Source organism: Pseudophryne corroboree, chromosome 3, assembly GCF_028390025.1.
Source record: "Pseudophryne corroboree isolate aPseCor3 chromosome 3, aPseCor3.hap2, whole genome shotgun sequence".
NCBI lineage: Eukaryota > Metazoa > Chordata > Amphibia > Anura > Myobatrachidae > Pseudophryne > Pseudophryne corroboree.
In genome coordinates, this window is record NC_086446.1 from 339571295 (window position 1) to 339598019 (window position 26725).

At 48.3% G+C, this 26725-nt stretch overlaps 1 protein-coding gene across 2 annotated transcripts in view; it reads left to right on the forward strand.

The window, feature by feature from the left end:
• The window catches only part of COPZ2 (COPI coat complex subunit zeta 2), a 324698-nt gene that overhangs the window by 2322 nt on the left and 295651 nt on the right, over positions 1-26725 (forward strand). The window contains exon 2 of one of the 2 annotated variants that reach the window (XM_063959624.1): positions 23935-24003. The exons of the other annotated variant lie outside the window; for it this stretch is intronic. Coding sequence (XP_063815694.1) covers positions 23935-24003 — 69 coding nt within the window. The remainder of the gene's footprint in view (positions 1-23934; positions 24004-26725) is intronic. 2 annotated transcript variants of the gene reach the window in all.

The window sequence follows — 26725 nt, forward strand, 5'->3', positions numbered from 1 at the left end:
CATATGGAAGTTTTGCCGTATAAAGGGGAGGAGTTATTTGGAGTCGGTCTATCAGATTTGGTGGCCACGGCTACAGCCGGGAAATCCACCTTTCTACCTCAAGTCACTCCCCCACAGAAAAAGGCACCGACTTTTCAACCGCAGCCCTTTCGTTCCTTTAAAAATAAGAGAGCAAAGGGCTATTCATATCTGCCACGAGGCAAAGGTCGAGGGAAGAGACAGCAACACGCAGCTCCTTCCCAGGAACAGAAGCCCTCCCCGGCTTCTACAAAAGCCTCAGCATGACGCTGGGGCTCCTCAAGCGGACTCGGGGATGGTGGGCGGTCGTCTCAAAAATTACAGCGCGCAGTGGGCTCACTCGCAGGTAGATCCCTGGATCCTGCAGATAATATCTCAAGGGTACAGGTTGGAATTAGAGACGGATCCACCTCGCCGTTTCCTGAAGTCTGCTTTACCAACGTCCCCCTCCGAAAGGGAGACGGTTTTGGAAGCCATTCACAAGCTGTACTCTCAGCAGGTGATAGTCAAGGTACCTCTTCTACAACAAGGGAAGGGGTATTATTCCACTCTTTTTGTGGTACCGAAGCCGGATGGCTCGGTAAGGCCTATTCTAAATCTGAAGTCCTTGAACCTGTACATAAAGAAGTTCAAGTTCAAAATGGAGTCACTCAGAGCAGTGATAGCGAACCTGGAAGAGGGGGACTTTATGGTATCCTTGGACATCAAGGATGCGTATCTCCACGTTCCAATTTACCCCTCACACCAGGGGTACCTCAGGTTCGTTGTACAAAACTGTCACTATCAGTTTCAGACGCTGCCGTTCGGATTGTCCACGGCACCTCGGATCTTTACAAAGGTAATGGCCGAGATGATGATTCTTCTTCGAAGAAAAGGCGTATTAATTATCCCATACTTGGACGATCTCCTAATAAGGGCGAGGTCCAGAGAGCAGCTAGAGATGGGATTAGCACTGTCTCAAGAAGTGCTAAAACAGCACGGGTGGATTCTGAATATTCCAAAATCCCAGTTAATGCCGACAACTCGTCTGCTGTTCCTAGGGATGATTCTGGACACGGTTCAGAAAAAGGTTTTTCTCCCGGAGGAAAAAGCCAAGGAGTTATCCGAGCTTGTCAGGAACCTCCTAAAACCAGGAAAGGTGTCTGTACATCAATGCACAAGAGTCCTGGGAAAAATGGTAGCTTCTTACGAAGCAATTCCATTCGGCAGATTCCACGCAAGAATTTTCCAAAGGGATCTGTTGGACAAATGGTCAGGGTCGCATCTTCAGATGCACCTACGGATAACCCTGTCTCCAAGGACAAGGGTGTCTCTTCTGTGGTGGTTGCAGAGTCCTCATCTATTGGAGGGCCGCAGATTCGGCATACAGGATTGGATCCTGGTGACCACGGACGCCAGCCTGAGAGGCTGGGGAGCAGTCACACAAGGAAGAAACTTCCAGGGAGTATGGACGAGCCTGGAAACGTCTCTTCACATAAACATTCTGGAACTAAGAGCAATATACAATGCTCTAAGCCAGGCAGAACCTCTGCTTCAGGGAAAACCGGTGTTGATCCAGTCGGACAACATCACGGCAGTCGCCCATGTGAACAGACAGGGCGGCACAAGAAGCAGGAGTGCAATGGCAGAAGCTGCAAGGATTCTTCGCTGGGCAGAGAATCATGTGATAGCGCTATCAGCAGTGTTCATCCCGGGAGTGGACAACTGGGAAGCAGACTTCCTCAGCAGACACGATCTTCACCCGGGAGAGTGGGGACTTCATCCAGAAGTCTTCCACATGCTGGTAACCCGTTGGGAAAGACCAATGGTGGACATGATGGCGTCTCGCCTCAACAAAAAACTGGACAGGTATTGCGCCAGGTCAAGAGATCCGCAGGCAATAGCTGTGGACGCGCTGGTAACGCCTTGGGTGTACCAGTCGGTGTATGTGTTTCCTCCTCTGCCTCTCATACCAAAAGTATTGAGAATTATACGGCAAAGAGGCGTAAGAACGATACTAGTGGTTCCGGATTGGCCAAGAAGGACTTGGTACCCGGAACTTCAAGAGATGATCACGGAAGATCCGTGGCCTCTACCTCTAAGGAGGGACTTGCTTCAGCAGGGTCCCTGTCTGTTTCAAGACTTACCGCGGCTGCGTTTGACGGCATGGCGGTTGAACGCCGGATCCTAATGGAAAAAGGCATGCCGGAAGAAGTCATTCCTACTTTGATTAAAGCAAGGAAAGAAGTAACCGTGCAACATTATCACCGAATTTGGCGAAAATATGTTGCGTGGTGCGAAGATCGGAGTGCTCCGACGGAGGAATTTCAACTGGGTCGATTCCTACATTTCCTGCAATCAGGATTGTCTATGGGTCTCAAATTGGGATCTATTAAGGTTCAAATTTCGGCCCTGTCGATTTTCTTTCAAAAAGAATTGGCTTCAGTCCCTGAAGTCCAGACCTTTGTGAAGGGAGTGCTGCATATACAGCCTCCTGTGGTGCCTCCAGTGGCACCGTGGGATCTCAATGTAGTTTTGGATTTTCTAAAATCTCATTGGTTTGAACCACTAAATAAGGTGGATTTGAAATATCTCACTTGGAAAGTGACCATGCTTCTAGCCCTGGCTTCTGCCAGGAGAGTGTCAGAATTGGCAGCTTTATCTTACAAAAGCCCATATCTGATTTTCCATTCGGACAGGGCAGAACTGCGGACTCGTCCGCATTTTCTCCCTAAGGTGGTGTCAGCATTTCATCTGAACCAGCCTATTGTAGTGCCTGCGGCTACAAGTGACTTGGAGGACTCCAAGTTACTGGACGTTGTCAGAGCATTAAAAATATATATTGCAAGAACAGCTGGAGTCAGAAAATCTGACTCGTTGTTTATATTGTATGCACCCAACAAGATGGGTGCTCCTGCGTCTAAGCAGACGATTGCTCGTTGGATCTGTAGCACAATCCAACTGGCACATTCTGTGGCAGGCCTGCCACAGCCTAAATCTGTAAAGGCCCACTCCACAAGGAAGGTGGGCTCATCTTGGGCGGCTGCCCGAGGGGTCTCGGCATTACAACTTTGCCGAGCAGCTACGTGGTCAGGGGAGAACACGTTTGTAAAATTTTACAAATTTGATACTCTGGCTAAGGAGGACCTGGAGTTCTCTCATTCGGTGCTGCAGAGTCATCCGCACTCTCCCGCCCGTTTGGGAGCTTTGGTATAATCCCCATGGTCCTTTCAGGAACCCCAGCATCCACTAGGACGATAGAGAAAATAAGATTTTACTTACCGATAAATCTATTTCTCGGAGTCCGTAGTGGATGCTGGGCGCCCATCCCAAGTGCGGATTATCTGCATAAATTGTACATAGTTATTGTTAACTTATTCGGGTTATTGTTGTAGGAAGCCATCTTTCAGAGACTCCGCTGTTATCATACTGTTAACTGGGTTTAGATCACAAGTTGTACGGTGTGATTGGTGTGGCTGGTATGAGTCTTACCCGGGATTCAAAATCCTCCCTTATTGTGTACGCTCGTCCGGGCACAGTACCTAACTGGAGTCTGGAGGAGGGTCATAGGGGGAGGAGCCAGTGCACACCACCTGATCGGAAAAAGCTTTACTTTTTGTGCCCTGTCTCCTGCGGAGCCGCTATTCCCCATGGTCCTTTCAGGAACCCCAGCATCCACTACGGACTCCGAGAAATAGATTTATCGGTAAGTAAAATCTTATTTTTTTTTTTTTATTCTATTAATGTATTTATTTTAAATTAGAGTCTATTTGTCCAAGTACATGCAGTATCTGTTATACACCTGAAAGCTATAGCTGCAGATGATGTTTGTTCTGTTCATACACACTGAACAACCACCACTGCCATCACGGTAGATGTTAGATTCAAGTGGCCAAAGGGACCTTTTACATCAGGGGGAGGAGCCACGACACAAGGGGGAGGAGCTAGGCCAGCGGGATAGTTCCTCTACTATCCACGCCACCAACTATTACCTCTAGTAACCCAGTGGCGAGCGAAGCGAGCCTGCAAAGGTACATTTCGGGTACCCTGTTAGGCCGTGGCTCAGTCCGAACCTGGTGACGTAAGAGGTTCCTTACCCCACTCCGATTTAGAACCAGCCCTGCAATCACTGGTTGGGTGTCCTGATCACATCATCCTAGGGTTGGCCAATTGACCATTGATGATTTTAAATTGATGGTCTATGACCAATGATGACTACTTTTACAATTGATGGGAGAGAACCAGATGGATTCCCGCCATCGATGATACAGAGCTACCAATCTATTTTTTTCTTCAAGGCGTTGAAAAGATAATTATTGACATGCCTTAAATGAAAATGCCAGCTGCAACCCAGCAATGCAATAGAAGTGGGATATCTATCAGCAGTACTTTTCTCAGCCACTTTTCCATAAGCAGGATTTCCACTGCTAATGTGGACTGGCATATGCTGAATTCGGTGTAAACTGAGGAACTATTAGAGGATGGAGGGCGCTTTGGTTGAACTTATGCTTGATAGTAGTGCATTGTATAGTGTGTATATATTGTACATAGTTAAAGTTACCATTTTACATAGTGTGCTGTGTAACATAAAGGTATCGTACCTTTGGTATTGTGAATTTACTGTGGGATCTCAGACCCACGAGGTACCACGTTACTGTGCCGTCTAACAACTGCCTTTGTCAGGTAAGACGCACATAAATTCAGTATCCTTACAGCCGAGGCTAGAGCTAAGACCACCTTCTCTACCCAGGACAGACCATTTCAATTCAAGGTTCTCCCAATTGGCTCCCACTACTTTCCAGTAGGGGGTGGACAAGCTTTTGCAAAACACCTATGCCACAGCCCAAGAATTTGGAATCCAATCTTCCAATGGTTGAGGCTTTACTAGCAACCTTATGTGTTAATTGGTTTACTACTAACCTGGAAATATGTGTGGTGGGTAGGCAGCCAAATACTTGCAGTATATAGTAGTTCAAGGCTAGGTAAAACCACAGCTGGGCAAATTAGAACAGGCCAAAGCAACTCAAACTAAGTCAGTTACTGAGCTTCTATGGGCTAATTGGATATTACAGGCAATTTGTAAGTCATTTTGCCACCCTCCTCTTCACCCTCTATGAGACCTTCCTCCGACTCCTCCTGTAGGAGAGGGAGGGGTTTCTTTACCTCTTTACTCACATTTTCTACCTGTGCGGGTGGAGTAATTCTAATTAGGAATTCCTCTATAGTTTTGGAAAAGCCTGCAGCCCATTCTAAATGTTGCTTGTTGGATTCCGCCATTTCCTTAGAAATATCTGCCAGGGCGTTTTCCCATGACCCGGACGGACCACTGCTCCCAGGTTGAGCGTCCATTCCTAATCATGTGTCGCACACCCCAGAGCTGCCAACATTAGTGCTCTTTTTACCACATTTTGAGCATACATAACAAGTTTTTGTGGTCTTGGTTGGTGCGTTAGACATGTTAAAACACTCACACGCCAATCAGCAGTACTTTCACCCTATTAGAATAGGAGGAGAAAGACCATAGTGATATAGGGAGCAATGAAGAATTTGGAGTCACACAGCTGGAATTATATTATAACACTGAAGATTTTTTTTTCTTTCTCATACGTCCTAGAGGATGCTGGGGACTCCGTAAGGACCATGGGGTATAGACGGGATCCGCAGGAGACATGGGCACACTATAAGACTTTGAATGGGTGTGAACTGGCTCCTCCCTCTATGCCCCTCCTCCAGACTCCAGTTAGATTCTGTGCCCAGGAGAGACTGGTCACACACTAGGGGAGCTCTACTGAGTTTCTCTGGAAAGACTTTATGCTAGGTTTTTTATTTTCAGAGAGACCTGCTGGCTACAGGCTCTCTGCTTCGTGGGACTGAGGGGAGAGAAGTCAGACCTACTTCTGTGAGTTAAAGGCTCTGCTTGTTAGGCTACTGGACACCATTAGCTCCAGAGGGTTCGATCTCTTGGTGCGCCTAGCTGCTTGTTCCCGGAGCCGCACCGTCAACCCCCTCACAGAAGAAAGAAGCCGGGTGAGTATTGAAAGAAAAGAAGACTTCAGTGACGGCAGAAGACTTCATGTCTCGGAGGTACCGCGCAGCGGTCGTGCTGCGCGCCATTGCTCCCACTCAAAAGCGGCACTACAAGGGTGCAGGGCGCAGGGGGCGCCCTGGGCAGCAATATACCTCTTCCTAACACTGGCAAAAGATGTATACAGTGCATAGGCACTGTATACGGACCCCCGCCAGTATAAATATGAAAAATATTAGCGGGGCTGAAGCGCGCCGAGAGGGGGCGGGGCTTAGCCCTCACAACTCGTTACAGCGCCATTTTATCCTCATGTCCCCGCCAAAAGCACTGTTAGGCAGCTGACAGTGAAAAACGAGGGGGAGGGGGCACGGTGATTTTAGTGCAAAATATTGCACTATATACTATAATGTGCGTGTTAGTTAATGAGTTGTAATTGTGTTCTGTGTTTTCCCTGTCAGATATACCCATTATAGCTTTATAGTACACATGTGTCGACATGTGTGAGTGCTCTGCCACAAGATGGCTATGGGATTCCCTCTGTCGGCATTGCCGACTCCTGATGGTGCTTGGGTCACTAAATCAAGTGTCAACAGGTCGGTAGTTGTATGCTTTTTCAAAAGTAAACACTGTATGGGTGACACAGTAGTATGTGGGTGACCTGTTGGCGCCAACTGTTATTACTGGGTGTAAATTAACATGAAGTAAATAACCTATGCCTGTATAGGGTACGGTTCCATGGGCCTGTAGCTCTAGTACAGACATGGTTTTATTTGTGGGGGAATGATATTAAATTTATGTGTATATACTTCCCTCGAACCCCTAGGGGTCGCAAGAATGTTATTTTTACCTAGTTACTACTCCCTGTTGTTGACGACTACTATGTCTTATGTCGACCATAAGGTTTCCTGGTTAGATCCACAACTTGGGCATTCAGTACATGGTCGTACACATTCAGCACACATTAATGTCACTAGGGACCCTGCGGTTCTGGACAAAATACTTATATGTATGATGGATATATATCACTTAGCTTCCTGTATACGATCCATTGTGACAGGGCCCCGTGCAGACCAGGGGTCGACTTTCACTTTATTCTGTCCGCGGCGGGCAAAGAATAAACACTCGGACTCCTCGTGAGGATCTGAGACCATCTTGTCACGGCTGACCTAGAGCTTTATCAACAGAGCGACCAGCACATGAGAAGGAATAATTTTACTTCAGCATTCATTAGAACTTGTAATATGAATATACATATTTAAATACACATAAACACACATATCATATATATATATATATATATATATATATATATATATATATATTTTTTATTTTTTATTTTTTTATATGCTTTGATGATATTTGCATTGCATACGCATGGGGGAGTACTTGTATTCAGAAATGGTCGGTTACCTTGGCATCCGATAGAATTACCCTAGAGAGAGAGGGGACGTTTCTTAGGTTGGGTCTTCTTTATAACATTGCGGCAGGCTGCCGTGAGACTAGGACTCTTGGGTGCACGGACCACTTCCATGGCTCTCTTGGCTGGGAGGGCGTTGTGGATTCACCAAGGGAATGCTGAAGTTGACTCCGAGGGATACTGGAGAATTTTCCCTATGTAGGTGTAACCAGGGTTTGGGGATGCCTTGGTTACGTTACTCTCGGCAGATACCACTGGTACGTCTACTTTCTTGAGATAGGTTCCCTCACAACGTTTGATGATGCATCCTTTTGTGGGATGCAGTCGTTTTAACAGGTTTGATACTGTTAGTTTTTTCCCTTTCTTTGCAGATAGTGGAAGGTGTAAAGGTAAGAGGTCTGCAGCCTTTTCAAGGTTGCAGAAGCAGATATCGTCGTCTGTTTCTACCACATCCTACGCATGTTCTATCTTGCTGGAGCCCACTCCGGTGGGAACTCGTCTGGTGCTCTTCAGTCAGTCCTGGTATGGACTTGGACCAGTGAGTTACAAATAGAATCCAAAGGGGGGACATACTGGAGTTCCAGATGATACCCCGCTCTGTTTTTTCAGATAGATCTTACAGATTCTCCTCTGGAAGGGGAGGTAGTGTGCGACGCCATACCAGAGTTGCGTCGGGATCAGGACATTGTCCTGCTGTCCCTGTCGTAAAAAAACAAAAAAAAAAGGTTTCTACTTAAGAGGTTGACCTACAAGGTGGAATCTCTCAGGCCTGGGATCTCCAACACGTATAATTAGAATTTAAGTGCGGTTTCATCCGCATTAAGCTTACCTGGGTTTGCTATGCAGGATTGTCATTGCACCGGAGTGATGGCAGTATGATGGTTTCTCTGACGTCCTAGTGGATGCTGGGGACTCCGTCAGGACCATGGGGATATAGCGGCTCCGCAGGAGACAGGGCACAATAATAAAAGCTTTAGGATCAGGTGGTGTGCACTGGCTCCTCCCCCTATGACCCTCCTCCAAGCCTCAGTTAGATTTTTGTGCCCGACGAGAAGGGTGCAATCTAGGTGGCTCTCCTGAGCTGCTTAGAATAAAAGTTTAAGTTAGGTTTTTTATTTTCAGTGAGTCCTGCTGGCAACAGGCTCACTGCTACGAGGGACTTAGGGGAGAGAAGAAAACTCACCTGCGTGCAGGATGGATTTGCTTTTTAGGCTACTGGACACCATTAGCTCCAGAGGGAGTCGGAACACAGGTCTCACCCTGGGGTTCGTCCCGGAGCCGTGCCGCCGACCCCCCTTGCAGATGCCGAAGTTGAAGAGGTCCAGAAACAGGCGGCAGAAGACTTTCAGTCTTCATAAGGTAGCGCACAGCACTGCAGCTGTGCGCCATTGTTGTCAGCACACTTCACCAACAGTCACCAACTGTCACTGAGGGTGCAGGGCGCTGGGGGGGGCGCCCTGGGCAGCAATGTATAATACCTTTTTATGGCTAAAATACATCACATATAGCCCTTGAGGCTATATGGATGTATTTAACCCCTGCCAGATCTCACAAACTCCGGGAGAAGAGCCCGCCGAAAAGGGGGCGGGGCCTATTCTCCTCAGCACACGGCGCCATTTTCCTGCTCAGCTCTGCTGTGAGGAAGGCTCCCAGGCTCTCCCCTGCACTGCACTACAGAAACAGGGTTAAAACAGAGAGGGGGGGCACTTATTTGGCGATATGATTACATATATAAAAATGCTATAAGGGAAAACACTTGTATAAGGGGTTGTCCCTGTATAATTATAGCGTTTTTGGTGTGTGCTGGCAAACTCTCCCTCTGTCTCCCCAAAGGGCTAGTGGGGTCCTGTCCTCTGTCAGAGCATTCCCTGTGTGTGTGCTGTGTGTCGGTACGTGTGTGTCGACATGTAGGAGGACGATGTTGGTGAGGAGGCGGAGCAAATTGCCTGTATTGGTGATGTCACTCTCTAGGGAGTCGACACTGGAATGGATGGCTTATTTAGGAATTACGTGATAATGTCAACACGCTGTAAGGTCGGTTGACGACATGAGACGGCCGGCAAACAAATTAGTACCTGTCCAGGCGTCTCAGACACCGTCAGGGGCTTGTAAAAACGCCCATTTACCTCAGTCGGTCGACACAGACACGGACACTGACTCCAGTGTCGACGGTGAAGAAACAAACGTATTTTCCTTTAGGGCCACACGTTTCATGTTAAGGGCAATGAAGGAGGTGTTACATATTTCTGATACTACAAGTACCACAAATAAGGGTATTATGTAGGGTGTGAATAAACTACTTATAGTTTTTCCTGAATCAGATAAATTAAACGAAGTGTGTGATGATACGTGGGTTTCCTCCGATAGAAAATTATTGGCGGTATACCCTTTCCCGCCAGAAGTTAGGGCGAGTTGGGAAACACACCTTAGGGTGAATAAGGCGCTCACACGCTTATAAAAACAAGTGGCGTTACCGTCTCCAGATACGGCAGCCCTCAAGGAGCCAGCTGATAGGAAGCTGAAAAAATATCCTAAAAGTATATACACATATACTGGTGTTATACTACGACCAGCAATCGCCTCAGCCTGGATGTGCAGCGCTGAGGGGGCTTGGTCGGATTTCCTGACTGAAAATATTGATACCCTTGACAGGGACAAGATTTTATTGACTATAGAGCATTTTAAGGATGCATTTCTATATATGCGAGATGCGCAGAGGGATATTTGCATTCTGGCATCAAGAGTAAATGTGATGTCCATATCTGCCAGACGACAGTGGTCAGGTGATGCAGATTCCAGACGGCACATGGAAGTATTGCCGTATAAAGGGGCGGTCCATCGGACCTGGTGGCCATGGCAACAGCTGAAAAATCCACCTTTTGTTACCCCAAGTCACATCTCAGCAGAAAAGGACACAGTCTTTTCAGTCTCAGTCCTTTCGTCCCCATAAGGGCAGGCGGGCAAAAGGGCCAGTCATATCTGCCCAGGGGTAGAGGAAAGGGAAGAAGACTGCAGCAGGCAGCCCATTCCCAGGAACAGAAGCCCTCCACAGCTTCTGCCAAGTCCGCAGCATGACGCTGGGGCCGTACAAGCGGACTCAGGTGCGGTAGGGGGTCATCTCAAGAGTTTCAGCACGCAGTGGGCTCACTCACAAGTGGACTCCTGGATCCTACACGTAGTATCCCAGGTGTACATTGGAAATTCGAGACGTCTCCCCCTCACAAGTTCCTGAAGTCTGCTTTACCAACGTCTCCCTCCGACAGGGAGGCAGTATTGGGAACAATTCACAGGCTGTATTCCCAGCAGGTGATAATCAAAGTACCCCTTCTACAACAAGGGAAGGGGTATTATTCCACACTATATTGTGGTACTGAAGCCAGACGGCTAGGTGAGATCTGAAATATTTGAACACTTACATACAAGCGTTCAAATCAAGATGGAGTCACTCAGAGCAGTGATAGCGAACCAGGAAGAAGGGGACGATATGGTGTCACTGGATATCAGGGACGCTTACCTACATGTCCAAATTTGCCCTTCTCACCAAGGGTACCTCTGGTTCGTGGTACAGAACTGTCACTATCAGTTCAGACGCTGCCGTTTGGATTGTCCACGGCACCCCGGGTCTTTACCAAGGTAATGGCCGAAATGATGATTCTTCTTAAAAGAAATATGGACGCTTTCCTGATAAGGGCAAGGTCCAGAGAACAGTTGGAGGTCGGAGTAGCACTATCTTAAGTAGTTCTACGACAGCACGAGTGGATTCTAAATATTCCAAAATCGCAGTTTTCTCTATCGTCCTAGTGGATGCTGGGGTTCCTGAAAGGACCATGGGGAATAGCGGCTCCGCAGGAGACAGGGCACAAAAGTAAAGCTTTCCGATCAGGTGGTGTGCACTGGCTCCTCCCCCTATGACCCTCCTCCAAGCCAGTTAGATTTTTGTGCCCGGCCGAGAAGGGTGCAATCTAGGTGGCTCTCCTAAAGAGCTGCTTAGAAAAGTTTAGCTTAGGTTTTTTATTTTACAGTGAGTCCTGCTGGCAACAGGATCACTGCAACGAGGGACTTAGGGGAGAAGAAGTGAACTCACCTGCGTGCAGGATGGATTGGCTTCTTGGCTACTGGACATCAGCTCCAGAGGGACGATCACAGGTACAGCCTGGATGGTCACCGGAGCCTTGCCGCCGGCCCCCTTGCAGATGCTGAAGTAAGAAGAGGTCCAGAATCGGCGGCAGAAGACTCCTCAGTCTTCTAAAGGTAGCGCACAGCACTGCAGCTGTGCGCCATTTTCCTCTCAGCACACTTCACACGGCAGTCACTGAGGGTGCAGGGCGCTGGGAGGGGGGCGCCCTGGGAGGCAAATGAATACCTATTTTGGCTAAAAAATACCTCACATATAGCCTCCGGAGGCTATATGGAGATATTTAACCCCTGCCAGAATCCGTTAAGAGCGGGAGACGAGGCCGCCGAAAAAGGGGCGGGGCCTATCTCCTCAGCACACAGCGCCATTTTCCCTCACAGAAAGGCTGGAGGGAAGGCTCCCAGGCTCTCCCCTGCACTGCACTACAGAAACAGGGTTAAAACAGAGAGGGGGGGCACTAATTTGGCGCTAGAAATATATAAAAAAGATGCTATAAGGGAAAACACTTATATAAGGTTGTCCCTATATAATTATAGCGTTTTTGGTGTGTGCTGGCAAACTCTCCCTCTGTCTCTCCAAAGGGCTAGTGGGTCCTGTCCTCTATCAGAGCATTCCCTGTGTGTGTGCTGTGTGTCGGTACGTGTGTGTCGACATGTAGGAGGACGATGTTGGTGAGGAGGCGGAGCAATTGCCTGTAATGGTGATGTCACTCTCTAGGGAGTCGACACCGGAATGGATGGCTTATTTAGGGAATTACGTGATAATGTCAACACGCTGCAAGGTCGGTTGACGACATGAGACGGCCGACAAACAATTAGTACCGGTCCAGACGTCTCAAAAACACCGTCAGGGGTTTTAAAACGCCCGTTTACTTTAGTCGGTCGACACAGACACAGACAGGGACACTGAATCCAGTGTCGACGGTGAATAAACAAACGTATTCCTTATTAGGGCCACACGTTAAAGGCAATGAAGGAGGTGTTACATATTTCTGATACTACAAGTACCACAAAAGAGGGTATTATGTGGGATGTGAAAAAACTACCATAGTTTTTCCTGAATCAGATAAAATTAAATAAAGTGTGTGATGATGCGTGGGTTCCCCCCGATAGAAAATTATGGGCGGTATACCCTTTCCCGCCAGAAGTTAGGGCGCGTTGGGAAACACCCCTTAGGGTGGATAAGGCGCTCACACGCTTATCAAAACAAGTGGCGGTACCGTATATAGATAGGGCCGTCCTCAAGGACCAGCTGACAGGAGGCTGGAAAATATCATAAAAAGTATATACACACATACTGGTGTTATACTGCGACCAGCGATCGCCTCAGCCTGGATGTGCAGAGCTGGGGTGGCTTGGTCGGATTCCCTGACTAAAAATATTGATACCCTTGACAGGGACAGTATTTTATTGACTATAGAGCATTTAAAGGATGCATTTCTATATATGCGAGATGCACAGAGGGATATTTGCACTCTGGCATCATGAGTAAATGCGATGTCCATAACTGCCAGAAGATGTTATGGACACGACAGTGGTCAGGTGATGCAGATTCCAAACGGCACAAAGGTGTATTGCCGTATAAAGGAAGAGGAGTTATTTGGGGTCGGTCCATCGGACCTGGTGGCCACGGCAACTGCTGGAAAATCCACCGTTTTTTACCCTAAGTCACATCTCTGCAGAAAAAGACACCGTCTTTTCAGCCTCAGTCCTTTCGTCCCTATAAGATCATATCTGCCCAGGGATAGAGGAAAGGGAAGAAGACTGCAGCAGGCAGCCTATTCCCAGGAACAGAAGCGTTCCACCGCTTCTGACAAGTTCTCAGCATGGCGCTGAGACCGTACAGGACCCCTGGATCCTACAAGTAGTATCCCAGGGGTACAGATTGGAATGTCGAGACGTTTCCCCTTCGCAGGCTCCTGAAGTCTGCTTTACCAAGGTCTCCCTCCGACAAGGAGGCAGTATGGGAAAAAATTCACAAGCTGTATTCCCAGCAGGTGATAATTAAATTACCCCTCCTACTACAAGAAAAGGGGTATTATTCCACACTATAGTGTGGTACTGAAGCCAGAAGGCTAGGTGAGACTTATTCTAAAAAAATTTTTTTTTTTGAACACTTACAAAGGTTCAAATCAAGATGGAGTCACTCAGAGCAGTGATAACGAACCAGGAAGAAGGGGACTATATAGTGTCCCGGGACATCAGGGATGCTTACCTCTATGTCCCAAATTTGCCCTTCTCACTAAGGGTACCTCAGGTTCGTGGTGCAGAACTGTCACTATCAGTTTCAGACGCTGCCGTTTGGATTGTCCACGGCACCCCGGGTCTTTACCAAGGTAATGGCCGAAATGATGATTCTTCTTCGAAGAAAAGGCGTCTTCATTATCCCTTACTTGGACGATCTCCTGATAAGGGCATAGTCCAGGGAACAGTTGGAGGTCGGAGTAGCACTATCTCGGATACTGCTACAATCAGCACGGGTGGATTCTAAATATTCCAAAATCGCAGCTGATCCCGACGACACGTCTGCTGTGCCTAGGGATGATTCTGGACACAGTCCAGAAAAAGGTGTTTCTCCCGGAAGAGAAAGCCAGGGAGTTATCCGAGCTAGTCAGGAACCTCCTAAAAACAGTGCATCATTGCACAAGGGTCCTGGTAAAAATGGTGGCTTCCTACGAAGCAATTCCATTCGGCAGATTTCACGCAAGAACTTTTCAGTGGGATCTGCTGGACAAATGGTCCGGATCGCATCTTCAGATGCATCAGCGGATAACCCTATATCCAAGGACAAGGGTGTCTCTCCTGTGGTGGTTATAGAGTGCTCATCTTCTAGAGGGCCGCAGATTCGGCATTCAGGATTGGATGCTGGTGACCACGGAGCCCAGCCCGAGAGGCTGGGGAGCAGTCACACAAGGAAAAAATTTCCAGGGAGTGTGATCAAGTCTGGAGACTTTTCTCCACATAAATATACTGGAGCTAAGGGTAAATTTATAATGCTCTAAGCTTAGCAAGACCTCTGCTTCAAGGTCAGCCGGTATTGATCCAGTGGGAAAAACATCACGGCAGTCGCCCACGTAAACAGACAGGGCGACACAAGAAGCAGGAGGGCAATGGCAAAAACTGCAAGGACTTTTCGCTGGGCGGAAAATCATGTGATAGCACTGTCAGCAGTGTTTCATCCCGGGAATGGAAACTGGGAAGCAGACTTCCTCAGCAGGCACGACCTCCACCCGGGAGAGTGGAAACTTCATCGGGAAGTTTTTTCCACATGATTGTAAACCGTTGGGAAATACCAAAGGTGGACATGATGGCGTCCCGTCTGAACAAAAAACGGGACAGGTATTGCGCCAGGTCAAGAGACCCTAAGGCAATAGCTGTGGACGTTCTGGTAACACCGTGGGTGTACCAGTCGGTGTATGTGTTCCCTCCTCTGCTTCTCATACCTAAGGTGCTGAGAATTATAAGACGTAGAGGAGTAAGAACTATACTCATGGCTCCGGATTGGCCAAGAAGGACTTGGTACCCGGAACTTCAAGAGATGCTTACAGAGGTCTTATGGCCTCTGCCGCTAAGAAGGGACTTGCTTCAGCAAGTACCATGTCTGTTCCAAGACTTACCGCAGCTGCGTTTGTCGGCATGGCGGTGGAAAGCCGGATCCTAAAGGAAAAAGGCATTCCGGAAGAGGTCAGTCCTACCCTGGTCAAAGCCAGAAAGGAGGTGACCGCACAACATTATCACCACATGTGGCGAAAATATGTTGCGTGGTGTGAGGCCAGGAAGGCCCCACAAAGAAATTTCAACTCGGTCGTTTCCTGCATTTCCTGCAAACAGGAGTGTCTATGGGCCTCAAATTGGGGTCCATTAAGGTTCAAATTTCGGCCCTGTCGATTTTCTTCCAGAAAGAATTGGCTTCAGTTCCTGAAGTCCAGAAGTTTGTCAAGGGAGTATTGCATATACAACCCCCTTTTGTGCCTCCAGTGGCACTGTGGGATCTCAACGTAGTTCTGGGATTCCTCAAATCACATTGGTTTAAAACCAGTCAAATCTGTGGATTTGAAGCATCTCACATGAAAAGTGACCATGCTCTTGGCCCTGGCCTGGACCAGGCGAGTGTCAAATTGGTGGTTTTTTCTCAAAAAAGCCCATATCTGTTTGTCCATTCGGACAGGGCAGAGCTGCGGACTCGTCCCCAGTTCTCTCCCTAAGGTGGTGTCAGTGTTTCACCTGAACCAGCTTATTGTGGTGCCTTGCACCTACTAGGGACTTGGAGGACTCCAAGTTGCTAGATGTTGTCAGGGCCCTGAAAATATGTTCCAGGACGGCTGGAGTCAGGAAAACTGACTTGCTGTTATCCTGTATGCACCCAACAAACTGGGTGCTCTTGCTTCTAAGCAGACTATTGCTAGTTGGATGTGTAATACAATTCAGCTTGCACATTCTGTGGCAGGCCTGCCACAGCCAAAATATGTAAATGCCCATTCCACAAGGAAGGTGGGCTCATCTTGGGCGGCTGCCCGAGGGGTCTCGGCTTTACAACTTTGCCGAGCAGCTACTTGGTCAGGGGCAAACACGTTTGCTAAATTCTACAAATTTGATACTCTGGCTAAGGAGGACCTGGAGTTCTCTCATTCGGTGCTGCAGAGTCATCCGCACTCTCCCGCCCGTTTGGGAGCTTTGGTATAATCCCCATGGTCCTTTCAGGAACCCCAGCATCCTCTAGGACGATAGAGAAAATAAGAATTTACTTACCGATAATTCTATTTCTCGGAGTCCGTAGTGGATGCTGGGCGCCCATCCCAAGTGCGGATTATCTGCAATACTTGTACATAGTTACAAAAATCGGGTTATTATTGTTGTGAGCCATCTTTTCAGAGGCTCCGCTGTTATCATACTGTTAACTGGGTTTAGATCACAAGTTGTACGGTGTGATTGGTGTGGCTGGTATGAGTCTTACCCGGGATTCAAAATTCCTCCCTTATTGTGTACGCTCGTCCGGGCACAGTACCTAACTGGCTTGGAGGAGGGTCATAGGGGGAGGAGCCAGTGCACACCACCTGATCGGAAAGCTTTACTTTTGTGCCCTGTCTCCTGCGGAGCCGCTATTCCCCATGGTCCTTTCAGGAACCCCAGCATCCACTACGGACTCCGAGAAATAGAATTATCGGTAAGTAAATTCTTATTTTTTCCGACGACACGTCTACTGTTCCTAGGGATGATTCTGGACACAGTCCAGAAAAGGATGTTTTCTCCCGGAGAAGAAAGCCAGGGAGTTATCCGAGCTAGTCAGGAACCTCCTAAAACCAGGAAAAGTATCAGTGCATCATTGCACAAGGATCCTGTGAAAAATGGTGGTTTCTTACAAAGCGATCCCATTCGGTAGATTTCACGCAAGAACCTTTACGTGGGATCTGCTGGAAAAATGGTCCGGATCGCATCTTCAGATGCATCAGCGGATAACCCTGTCTCCAAGGACAAGGGTGTTTCTTCTGCGGTGGCTGCAGAGTGCTCATCTATGAAAGGGCCGCAGATTCGGCATTCAGGACTGGGTCCTGGTGACCACGGATGCCAGCCTGAGTGGCTGGGGAGCAGTCACACAAGGAAAAAATTTCCAGAGAGTGTGATCGAGTCTGGAGACTTCTCTCCACATAAATATACTGGAGCTAAGGGCAATTTACAATGCTCTAAGCTTAGCAAGACCTCTGCTTCAAGGTCAGCCGGTATTGATCCAGTGGGACAACATCACGGCAGTCGCCCACGTAAACAGACAGGGCGGCACAAGAAGCAGGAGGGAAATGGCAGAAACTGCAAGGATTCTTCGCTGGGCGAAAAATCATGTGATAACACTCTCAGCAGTGTTCATTCCGGGAGTGGAAAACTGGGAAGCAGACTTCCTCAGCAGGCATGACCTCCACCCGGGAGAGTGGGGACTTCATCGGGAAGTCTTCCACATGATTGTAAACCGTTGTGAAAAACCAAAGGTGGACATGATGGCGTCCCGCCTGAACAAAAAACTAGATATTGCGCCAGGTCAAGGGACCCTCAGGCAATAGCGGTGGACGCTCTGGTAACACTGTGGATGTACCAGTCAGAGTATGTGTTCCCTCCTATGCCTCTCATACAAAAAGTACTGAGAATCATAAGAGGGAGATGAGTAAGAATGATACTCGTGGTTCCGGATTGGCCAAGAAGGACTTGGTACCCGAAACTTCAAGAGATGTTCACGGAAGACCCGTGGCCTCTACCTTTAAGAAAGGACCTGCTCCAGCAGGGGCCTTGTCTGTTCCAAGACTTACCGCGGCCGCGTTTGACGGCATGGCGGTTGAACGCCGGATCCTGAAAGGGCATTCCAGATGAAGTCATCCCTACCCTGGTCGAAGACAGGAAGGATGTAACCGCAAAACATTTTCACCGCATTTGGCGAAGATATGTTGCGTGGTGTGAGGCCAAGAAGGCCCCTACAGAGGAATTCCAACTGGGTCGTTTCCTACATTTCCTGAAAACAGGACTGTCTATGGGCCTAAAATTAGGGTCCATTAAGGTTCAAATTTCGGCCCTGTCGAATTTCTTCCAGAAAGAACTGGCTTTAGTGCCTGACGTTCAGATGTTTGTAAAAGGGGTACTGCATATACAGCCTCCTTTTGTGCCCCAGTGGCACCTTGGGATCTCAATGTTGTTTTGAGTTTCCTAAAGTCACATTGGTTTGAACCACTCACCACTGTGGACTTAAAATATCTCACATGGAAGGTGACGATGCTATTAGCCCTGGCTTCAGCCAGGCGTGTGTCAGAATTGGCGGCTTTATCATATATAAAGCCCTTACTTAATTTTTCATTCTGACAGGGCAGAATTGAGGACTCGTCCTCAATTTCTCCTTAAGGTGTTTTCTGTTTTTCACATGAACCAACCTATTGTGGTACCTGCGGGTACTAGGGACTTGGAGGACTCCAAGTTACTTGACGTTGTCAGGGCCCTGAAAAATATGTTTCCAGGAAGGCTGGAGTCAGAAAATCTGACTCGCTGTTTAGCCTGTATGCACCCAACAAGATGGGTGATCCTGCTTCTAAGCAGACGATTGCTCGCTGGATTTGTAATACAATTCAGTTTACATATTCTGTGGCAGGCCTGCCACAGCCAAAATCGGTAAAAGCCCATTCCAAAAGGAAGGGGGCTCATCTTGGGCGACTGCCCGAGGGGTCTCGGCTTTACAACTTTGCCGAGCAGTTACTTGGTCAGGGGAAAACACGTTTGCTAAATTCTACAAATTTGATACCCTGGCTGAGGAGGACATGGAGTTCTCTCATTCGGTGCTGCAGGGTCATCCGCACTCTCCCGCCCGTTTGGGAGCTTTGGTATAATCCCCATGGTCCTGACGGAGTCCCCAGCATCCACTAGGACGTCAGAGAAAATAAGATTTTACTTACCGATAAATCTATTTCTCGTAGTCCGTAGTGGATGCTGGGCGCCCATCCCAAGTGCGGATTTTCTGCAATACTTGTACATAGTTATTGTTACAAAAATCGGGTTATTCTTGTTGTGAGCCATCTTTTCAGAGGCTCCTTCGTTGTTATCATACTGTTAACTGGGTTCAGATCACAGGTTGTACGGTGTGATTGGTGTGGCTGGTATGAGTCTTACCCGGGATTCAATATCCTTCCTTATTATGCACGCTCGTCCGGGCACAGTATCCTAACTGAGGCTTGGAGGAGGGTCATAGGGGGAGGAGCCAGTGCACACCACCTGATCCTAAAGCTTTTATTATTGTGCCCTGTCTCCTGCGGAGCCGCTATATCCCCATGGTCCTGACGGAGTCCCCAGCATCCACTACGGACTACGAGAAATAGATTTATCGGTAAGTAAAATCTTATTTTTCCTTCAATAGTAAGAGCCATTATTATTCTGTATTGGGACGCTCTCCTGACTACGGCGAGGTCAAGAAACAAATCGTTGTTTCTCTCTGACAGTTCTTCAACAGAGAATCGCTGTTGATCCCAACGACGCAGATGTCGGAGGTGGGAATAAGATTAGATATTGAACTGTTGAGAGTTTTTTTTTTACTGTGGAAAGAGATCTGAGGATCCGGAGTCGGATCAGATTTGCAGTGACAACCCATCAAGATGTTCCGTTGATGAAGAAGATGGTTGCGGCTTAAAAGGCCTTTTCGGTGAGCAGGTCAAATGCCAGAGTGGTTTTCACGGGACCAGTTGGACATGTGGTCCGGGTCTCACCTGCACATGCACCGGAAAATAATCCTAAGGACCAGGATATCGCTCCTGTGGTGTCTGCACAGTTCTCACCTCCTAGAGCAGGAATTCCCAACCGCGGTCCTCAAGGCACACCAACAGTGCAGGTTTTAGTGATATCCAGGCTTCAGCACAGATGGTTAAATCAAAATAACTGAGGTACTAATTAAGTCACCTGTGTTCAAGCCTGGATATCACTAAAACCAGGACTGTTAGTGTGCCTTGAGGACCGCGGTTGGGAAACACTGTCCTAGAGGGACGAAGGTTCGGGATCCAGGATTAGATCCTGGTGTCCATGCATCCAGGTCTCCGAGGCTGGGGAGCAGTCTTTCCGGGGGTAGAATTTCCAGGGGAAAAGGTCAAGCTGGGAAGCTTGTCTGCAGTAAGCATTCTTGAATTAAGAGCTATTTTCAACGAACATCCTTTTCGTGATCGGCCCGTCTTAATTCTGTCGGACGACTTAACAGGAACAAGGAGCAAAGTGGCAATGGCAGAAGCCGCAAAAGTTTTCCGCTGGAGACAAAGACGGAGAAATAGATTTCCTCTGCAGATGCGATCTCCATCCGGGAAAAATAGTCGTCATCGAGAAGTTTTCACAGATGTGAAAAGTCTTTGAGGAGTGCCTCAATTGGACATGATGGTGTCTCGCCTCAAAGAGAGACCTCAGGGATATTGTTCCAGGTCAAGGGACACTCAAGCTATAGCAGTGGACGCCCTCGTGACACCTTGGGTGTTTTCATTCGGTCTATGTGTCCCCTCCACTTTCACTCTTTCTGAAGGTGATAAACGTAAGAAGAACAAAGGTTCAGGCGATCCTCATTGTTCCGGTCTAGCCAAGGAGGGCTTGGTATCCAGATCTTCCGGATTTACTTATAGAATATCCCTGGCCTCTTCCTCTACGAGAGGACATGTTACAGCAATATCCGGGCGTGTATCAAGACTTACCGTAGCTGCGTTTGACGGCGTGGCGGTTGAACGCCATATCCTAGCCCAAAAGGGTATTCCCAGTGAAGTCATTCCCACACTTCTTCAGGCTAGAAAAGAAGTAACGGCAAAGCATTACCACCGTATTTGGAGAAAATCTGTGTCTTGGTGTGAATCCAAGAAGGCAAGAATTTCAGCTGGGTCGTTTTTCTCCATTCTTTGCAAGCAAGTGTGGATGCAGGCCTAAAGTTAGGCTCCATTTCAGTGCAGTTTTTGGCCTTATAAATTTTCTTTCAAAAAGAACTGGCCACCTTTCCGGAAGTTCAGACTTTTGTGAAAGGAGTGCTGCACATCCAACCTCCATTTGTGCCCCCATTGGCACCGTGGGACCTTGACGGGGTGTTGCAGTTTCTTATGTCACACTGGTTGGAACCTTTATGAAAGGTTGTGTTAAAATTTCTCTCTTGGAAAGTGGTCATGCTATTGGCCTTGGCGTCCGCAAGGCGGGTGTCGGAAGTAGCGGCTTTGTCTCACAATAGCCCCTGTTTGATCTTCCATGTGGTTAGAGCGGAATTGAGAACTCGGAAAATAGTTCTGCCAATAGTGGTTTCTGTGTTTCACAGAAACCAGCCTATTTTGATGCCTGTGGTTACTTAAGCATTCAGTCAGGGCTCTGAATATTTATGTCGCCAATTAGGCTCAGATTGGGGAAACAGAGGCTCTGTTGTCCGGTATGCTCCCAGCATAATTGGGGCGCCTGCTTCTATGCAGTCTGTTACACGCTGGATCTGTGATACGATTCAGCATGCTCGTTCTACGGCTGGATTGCCGTTACCGAAGTCGGTGGAGACCCATTCTACTATGAAGATGGGCTCTTCTTGGGCGGATGCCCGAGGAGTCTCGGCGGTTCAACTTTGCCGAGCGCATACTTGGTCGGTTCAAACACTTTTGCTAAGTTCTACAAGTTTGATACCCTGGTTGATGGGGACCTCATGTTTGCTCAATTGGTGCTGCAGAGTCGTCCGCACTCTCCCGCCCGGTCTGGAGCTTTGGTATAAACCCCATGGTCCTTACGGAGTCCCCAGCATCCTCTAGGACGTATCAGAAAATAGGATTTTAATACCTACCGGTAAATCCTTTTCTCTTAGTCCGTAGAGGATGCTGGGTGCCCGTCCCAGTGCGTACTGTATATGCAGTTTTGGTTATGGTTACACTCTTGTAGTTTGTCTTTTTAGTCAGGCTGTTGCTGACGTTGTTCATGCCATGGCATGCGGTATCTTATTATTGGTTGGGTTGACACACAGGTTGTGTTACATATTTTCTCAGCATATGGCTGTGTATTTTCATGCCGTTGGCTGGTGTTCTATTGAATGCCATGTTCTGCGGCATGTTTGAGGTGTGAGCTGGTGTGACACTCACCGTGTTTAAACAATAAATTCTTTCCTCGAAATGTCCGTCTCCCTGGGCACAGTTTTCTAACTGGAGTCTGGAGGAGGGGCATAGAGGGAGGAGCCAGTTCACACCCATTCAAAGTCTTATAGTGTGCCCATGTCTCCTGCTGATCCCGTCTATACCCCATGGTCATACGGAGTCCCCAGCATCCTCTACGGACTAAGAGAAAAGGATTTACCGGTAGGTATTAAAATCCTATTTTAACCAGCCTGACGTTTGCAACCATCACAGCCAAACTGTTGATACAGCTTGAGTTGACCCTTCTCCTCCGGACCTGTCAGCAGAGTCCCTTGGAAAATAAAACATATACTTTTAGATCCATTGTATTCAGAAAGATCACAGCAGCTATTCTATCTAAACTGCAATTTCCAAACAGCGCCAGTATTATCAATCTATTGTAAGGAAACACTATACTTCATTGGCCAATAATTCCTCTTCTGTGACCAAATTCAAAACATGTCCGTCCCCCTCAGAGAGGAAAAGCCAGCTAAAGCTGCGTGCCTAACTAAATAATCAAAATGGCCGCTACTGAATTTTTCTGTTCACATCACAGCCTGTCCTCCTCCGCCTCACTGTTTTTAATCTTGCGCGCCCACAGGGAGTTCTAATGTCCGCCCCCCTCCACAGCACTCTATTGCCTCTGCTACCAGTGCTTTCCCCCTGCGTAGTCAGTCACCTCTACTCCCGGAGCCCTCCAGACCCACTGGCTGATTTTCCTCACAACCTGTCTTGGCTGCCTGCGCTGCTCAGCCGCTAGGTCTCCGCCTGCTTCAGCGGTGACCTTAGCGGATGTGAGCTATGTTTAATCTCTTTTGACTGGACTAACGCTGCCGCTGCGGGGAGAATAAAACCTGTAGCTGGGGGAAAAAGGTTGCTCTGCTTCCTGCAACCTGCCCCCTAACTGCCGCTTCTCAGTACTCATTGCCACGTTGTCTGCTGATCTTCTGAAAGAGATGCAGATCCTTTCCAATGGGATCCTTGTCTCCTTAGTTTTGGGAACCTTCACCCTCTTTTCCAGCAGGCTGGATTGGCCCCTTGTATATGAGAAACAAAAATAAATTCACTATGGAGCAGGAGCTCCTTTCCTGTGCTGCTACCTCCAGCATAATTTTTCAAACAGGAGAGATTGGGGGGCATGAAGGGGGAGGAGCCAGCTGTGCATAATTTTTGTTAATACATTGTGCTACATCCGGTCTGTATCCTTCACACCCCAGCTGTCTAAGATCTCCAGTGTCCCCTAGTGGATGAACGAGAAAATCCACTTTGTGCAGTCTCTGCGTAGCCCAGGACTTAGTTCTACAGTGTGATGAGAACAGGCTGATCGGGGCCGGAGCTGACGTCAGACCCCCTTCCTGAAAATGCTTGGGCACGCCTGCTTTTTCCGGACTCTCCCAATAAACAGTTAGTTACCACCTACAAACGGCTTCCTCCTGTCAATCACCTTGCGAACCCCCCGTGCGATCAGATTTTTCGCACCATCCCATTGTTGATCAGGGATGCCCTTTATTGCTGTCCGATGTGTATGCGCAGTATGGTGCATACGCATGTGCAGTTAGTACCTGATCGCCCACTGTGCGAAAACGCACAGAAGGGATCAGGTCTGAATCACCCCATTGCTTAGAACACAGTCACTACAGAGACAGTTTCCGAACTCCCTGTAATACATCAATGCTCTTGCTCAATGTTATTAAATGTGCCCCAAAGGAACAGAACTTAGATAAACACCATGTGCATGTCTCCTGCAGGATCCCACCCTTTACACCGTGAGAGCTGCCATCATTTTGGACCAGGATGGGCATCGACTTTTGGCCAAAGTAATACTTTAGAGCAGATTGTTTGTGTGTGTGAATATTGCCTTGCTTTTTGTACAAATAACATATTACAGTTTCTGGTGTAGCTTGGTCTAGTGATTCTTCTGAATAGTTTGATGCATGTGTTTTGTTTATCTTTGCACAAGCTTCCCATAAATACCAATATTATTTAAGGCCACATCTAGGGCATTATTCAGAGATGGATGCAGCCGGTGCGTTTGCATGCAGTAGTCTCGTTCATAGGGTCTGCGCATGCGCACCAGCCATTGTGGGAGACCCTTCACCATGTGATTGCATCCCGGAAGGATGCGATCACATGATGATTGACAGGCATACGGGGGCGGTGATGCGGCATTGGAGGGGAGGAGATCGGGAAATGCAGTCGTGTCATGGACTTTTCTCTGACGTCCTAGTGGATGCTGCGGACTCCGTAAGGACCATGGGGAATAGCGGCTCCGCAGGAGACTGGGCACAAAAGTAAAGCTTTAGAACTACCTGGTGTGCACTGGCTCCTCCCCCTATGACCCTCCTCCAAGCCTCAGTTAGATTTTTGTGCCCGAACGAGAAGGGTGCACACTAGGTGGCTCTCCTGAGCTGCTTAGTGAAAAGTTTAGTTTTAGGTTTTTTATGTTCAGTGAGACCTGCTGGCAACAGGCTCACTGCATCGAGGGACTAAGGGGAGAAGAAGCGAACTCACCTGCGTGCAGAGTGGATTGGGCTTCTTAGGCTACTGGACATTAGCTCCAGAGGGACCGATCACAGGCCCAGCCATGGATAGGTCCCAGAGCCGCGCCGCCGGCCCCCTTACAGAGCCAGAAGACAGAAGAGGTCCGGAAAATAGGCGGCAGAAGACGTCCTGTCTTCAACAAGGTAGCGCACAGCACTGCAGCTGTGCGCCATTGCTCTCAGCACACTTCACACTCCGGTCACTGAGGGTGCAGGGCGCTGGGGGGGGGGCGCCCTGAGACGCAATAAAAACACCTTGGATGGCAAAAAAAAAAAAAATGCATCACATATAGCTCCTGGGCTATATGGATGAATTTAACCCCTGCCAGAATACACAGAAAAACGGGAGATAGGCTCCGCCCCCTTCTCGGCGGCCTTATCTCCTCAGCACACTGGCGCCATTTTCCCTCACAGCTCCGTTGGAGGGAAGCTCCCTGGCTCTCCCCTGCAGTCACTACACTACAGAAAGGGTTAAAAAAGAGAGGGGGGCACTAATTATGCGCAGTATTAATAATACAGCAGCTATAAGGGGAAAAACACTTATATAAGGTTATCCCTGTATATATATAGCGCTCTGGTGTGTGCTGGCAAACTCTCCCTCTGTCTCCCCAAAGGGCTAGTGGGGTCCTGTCCTCTATCAGAGCATTCCCTGTGTGTGTGCTGTGTGTCGGTACGTTTGTGTCGACATGTATGAGGAGAAAAATGATGTGGAGACGGAGCAGATTGCCTGTAATAGTGATGTCACCCCCTAGGGGGTCGACACCTGAGTGGATGAACTGTTGGAAGGAATTACGTGACAGTGTCAGCTCTGTATAAAAGACAGTGGTTGACATGAGACAGCCGGCTACTCAGCTTGTGCCTGTCCAGACGTCTCATAGGCCGTCAGGGGCTCTAAAGCGCCCGTTACCTCAGATGGCAGATATAGACGCCGACACGGATACTGACTCCAGTGTCGACGGTGAAGAGACAAATGTGACTTCCAGTAGGGCCACACGTTACATGATTGAGGCAATGAAAAATGTTTTACACATTTCTGATAATACGAGTACCACCAAAAAGGGGTATTATGTTCGGTGAGGAAAAACTACCTGTAGTTTTCCTGAATCTGAGAAATTAAATGAGGTGTGTGATGATGCGTGGGTTTCCCCCGATAACAACGGATAATTTCTAAAATGTTTTCTCTAACGTCCTAGTGGATGCTGGGACTCCGTCAGGACCATGGGGAATAGCGGGCTCCGCAGGAGACAGGGCACATCTAAAAAAGCTTTTAGGTCACATGGTGCGTACTGGCTCCTCCCCCTATGACCCTCCTCCAAGCCTCAGTTAGGTTTTTGTGCCCGTCCGAGAGGGTGCAATCTAGGTGGCTCTCCTAAAGAGCTGTTTAGAAAAGTTTTTTTTTAGGTTTCAATCTCAGTGATTCCTGCTGGCAACAGGATCACTGCATCGAGGGACTTAGGGGAGAGATTTCCAACTCACCTGCGTGCAGGATGGATTGGAGTCTTAGGCTACTGGACACTTAGCTCCAGAGGGAGTCGGAACACAGGTCAGCCTGGGGTTCGTCCCGGAGCCGCGCCGCCGATCCCCCTTACAGACGCTGAAGAGACGGCAGAACGGAGGTCCGGAAAGCAGGCGGCAGAAGACTCCTCAGTCTTCTTGAAGGTAGCGCACAGCACGGCAGCTCAGGGGCTCTAAAGCGCCCCCGACCCGGGGGTCGCCATGGGGGTGGTGTTGGGATCCTTTTACCCTCAAGCTACACATACCAACTTATACCTCCAGAACCTTCTCTTACATTCTCTACATTTGAGGTCCATGCATTACGCCTCTACCAACCAACTAATCTTCGAGTTGCTGTAATTTACCGTCCACCTGGCATTTCCTCCAAATTCCTTGACAACTTTGCTTCCTGGCTACCTCACTTCCTCTCTTCTGACATTCCCTCCATTATTCTAGGTGATTTCAACATCCCTATCGATAACCCCACAAAATCACCTGCCTCTAA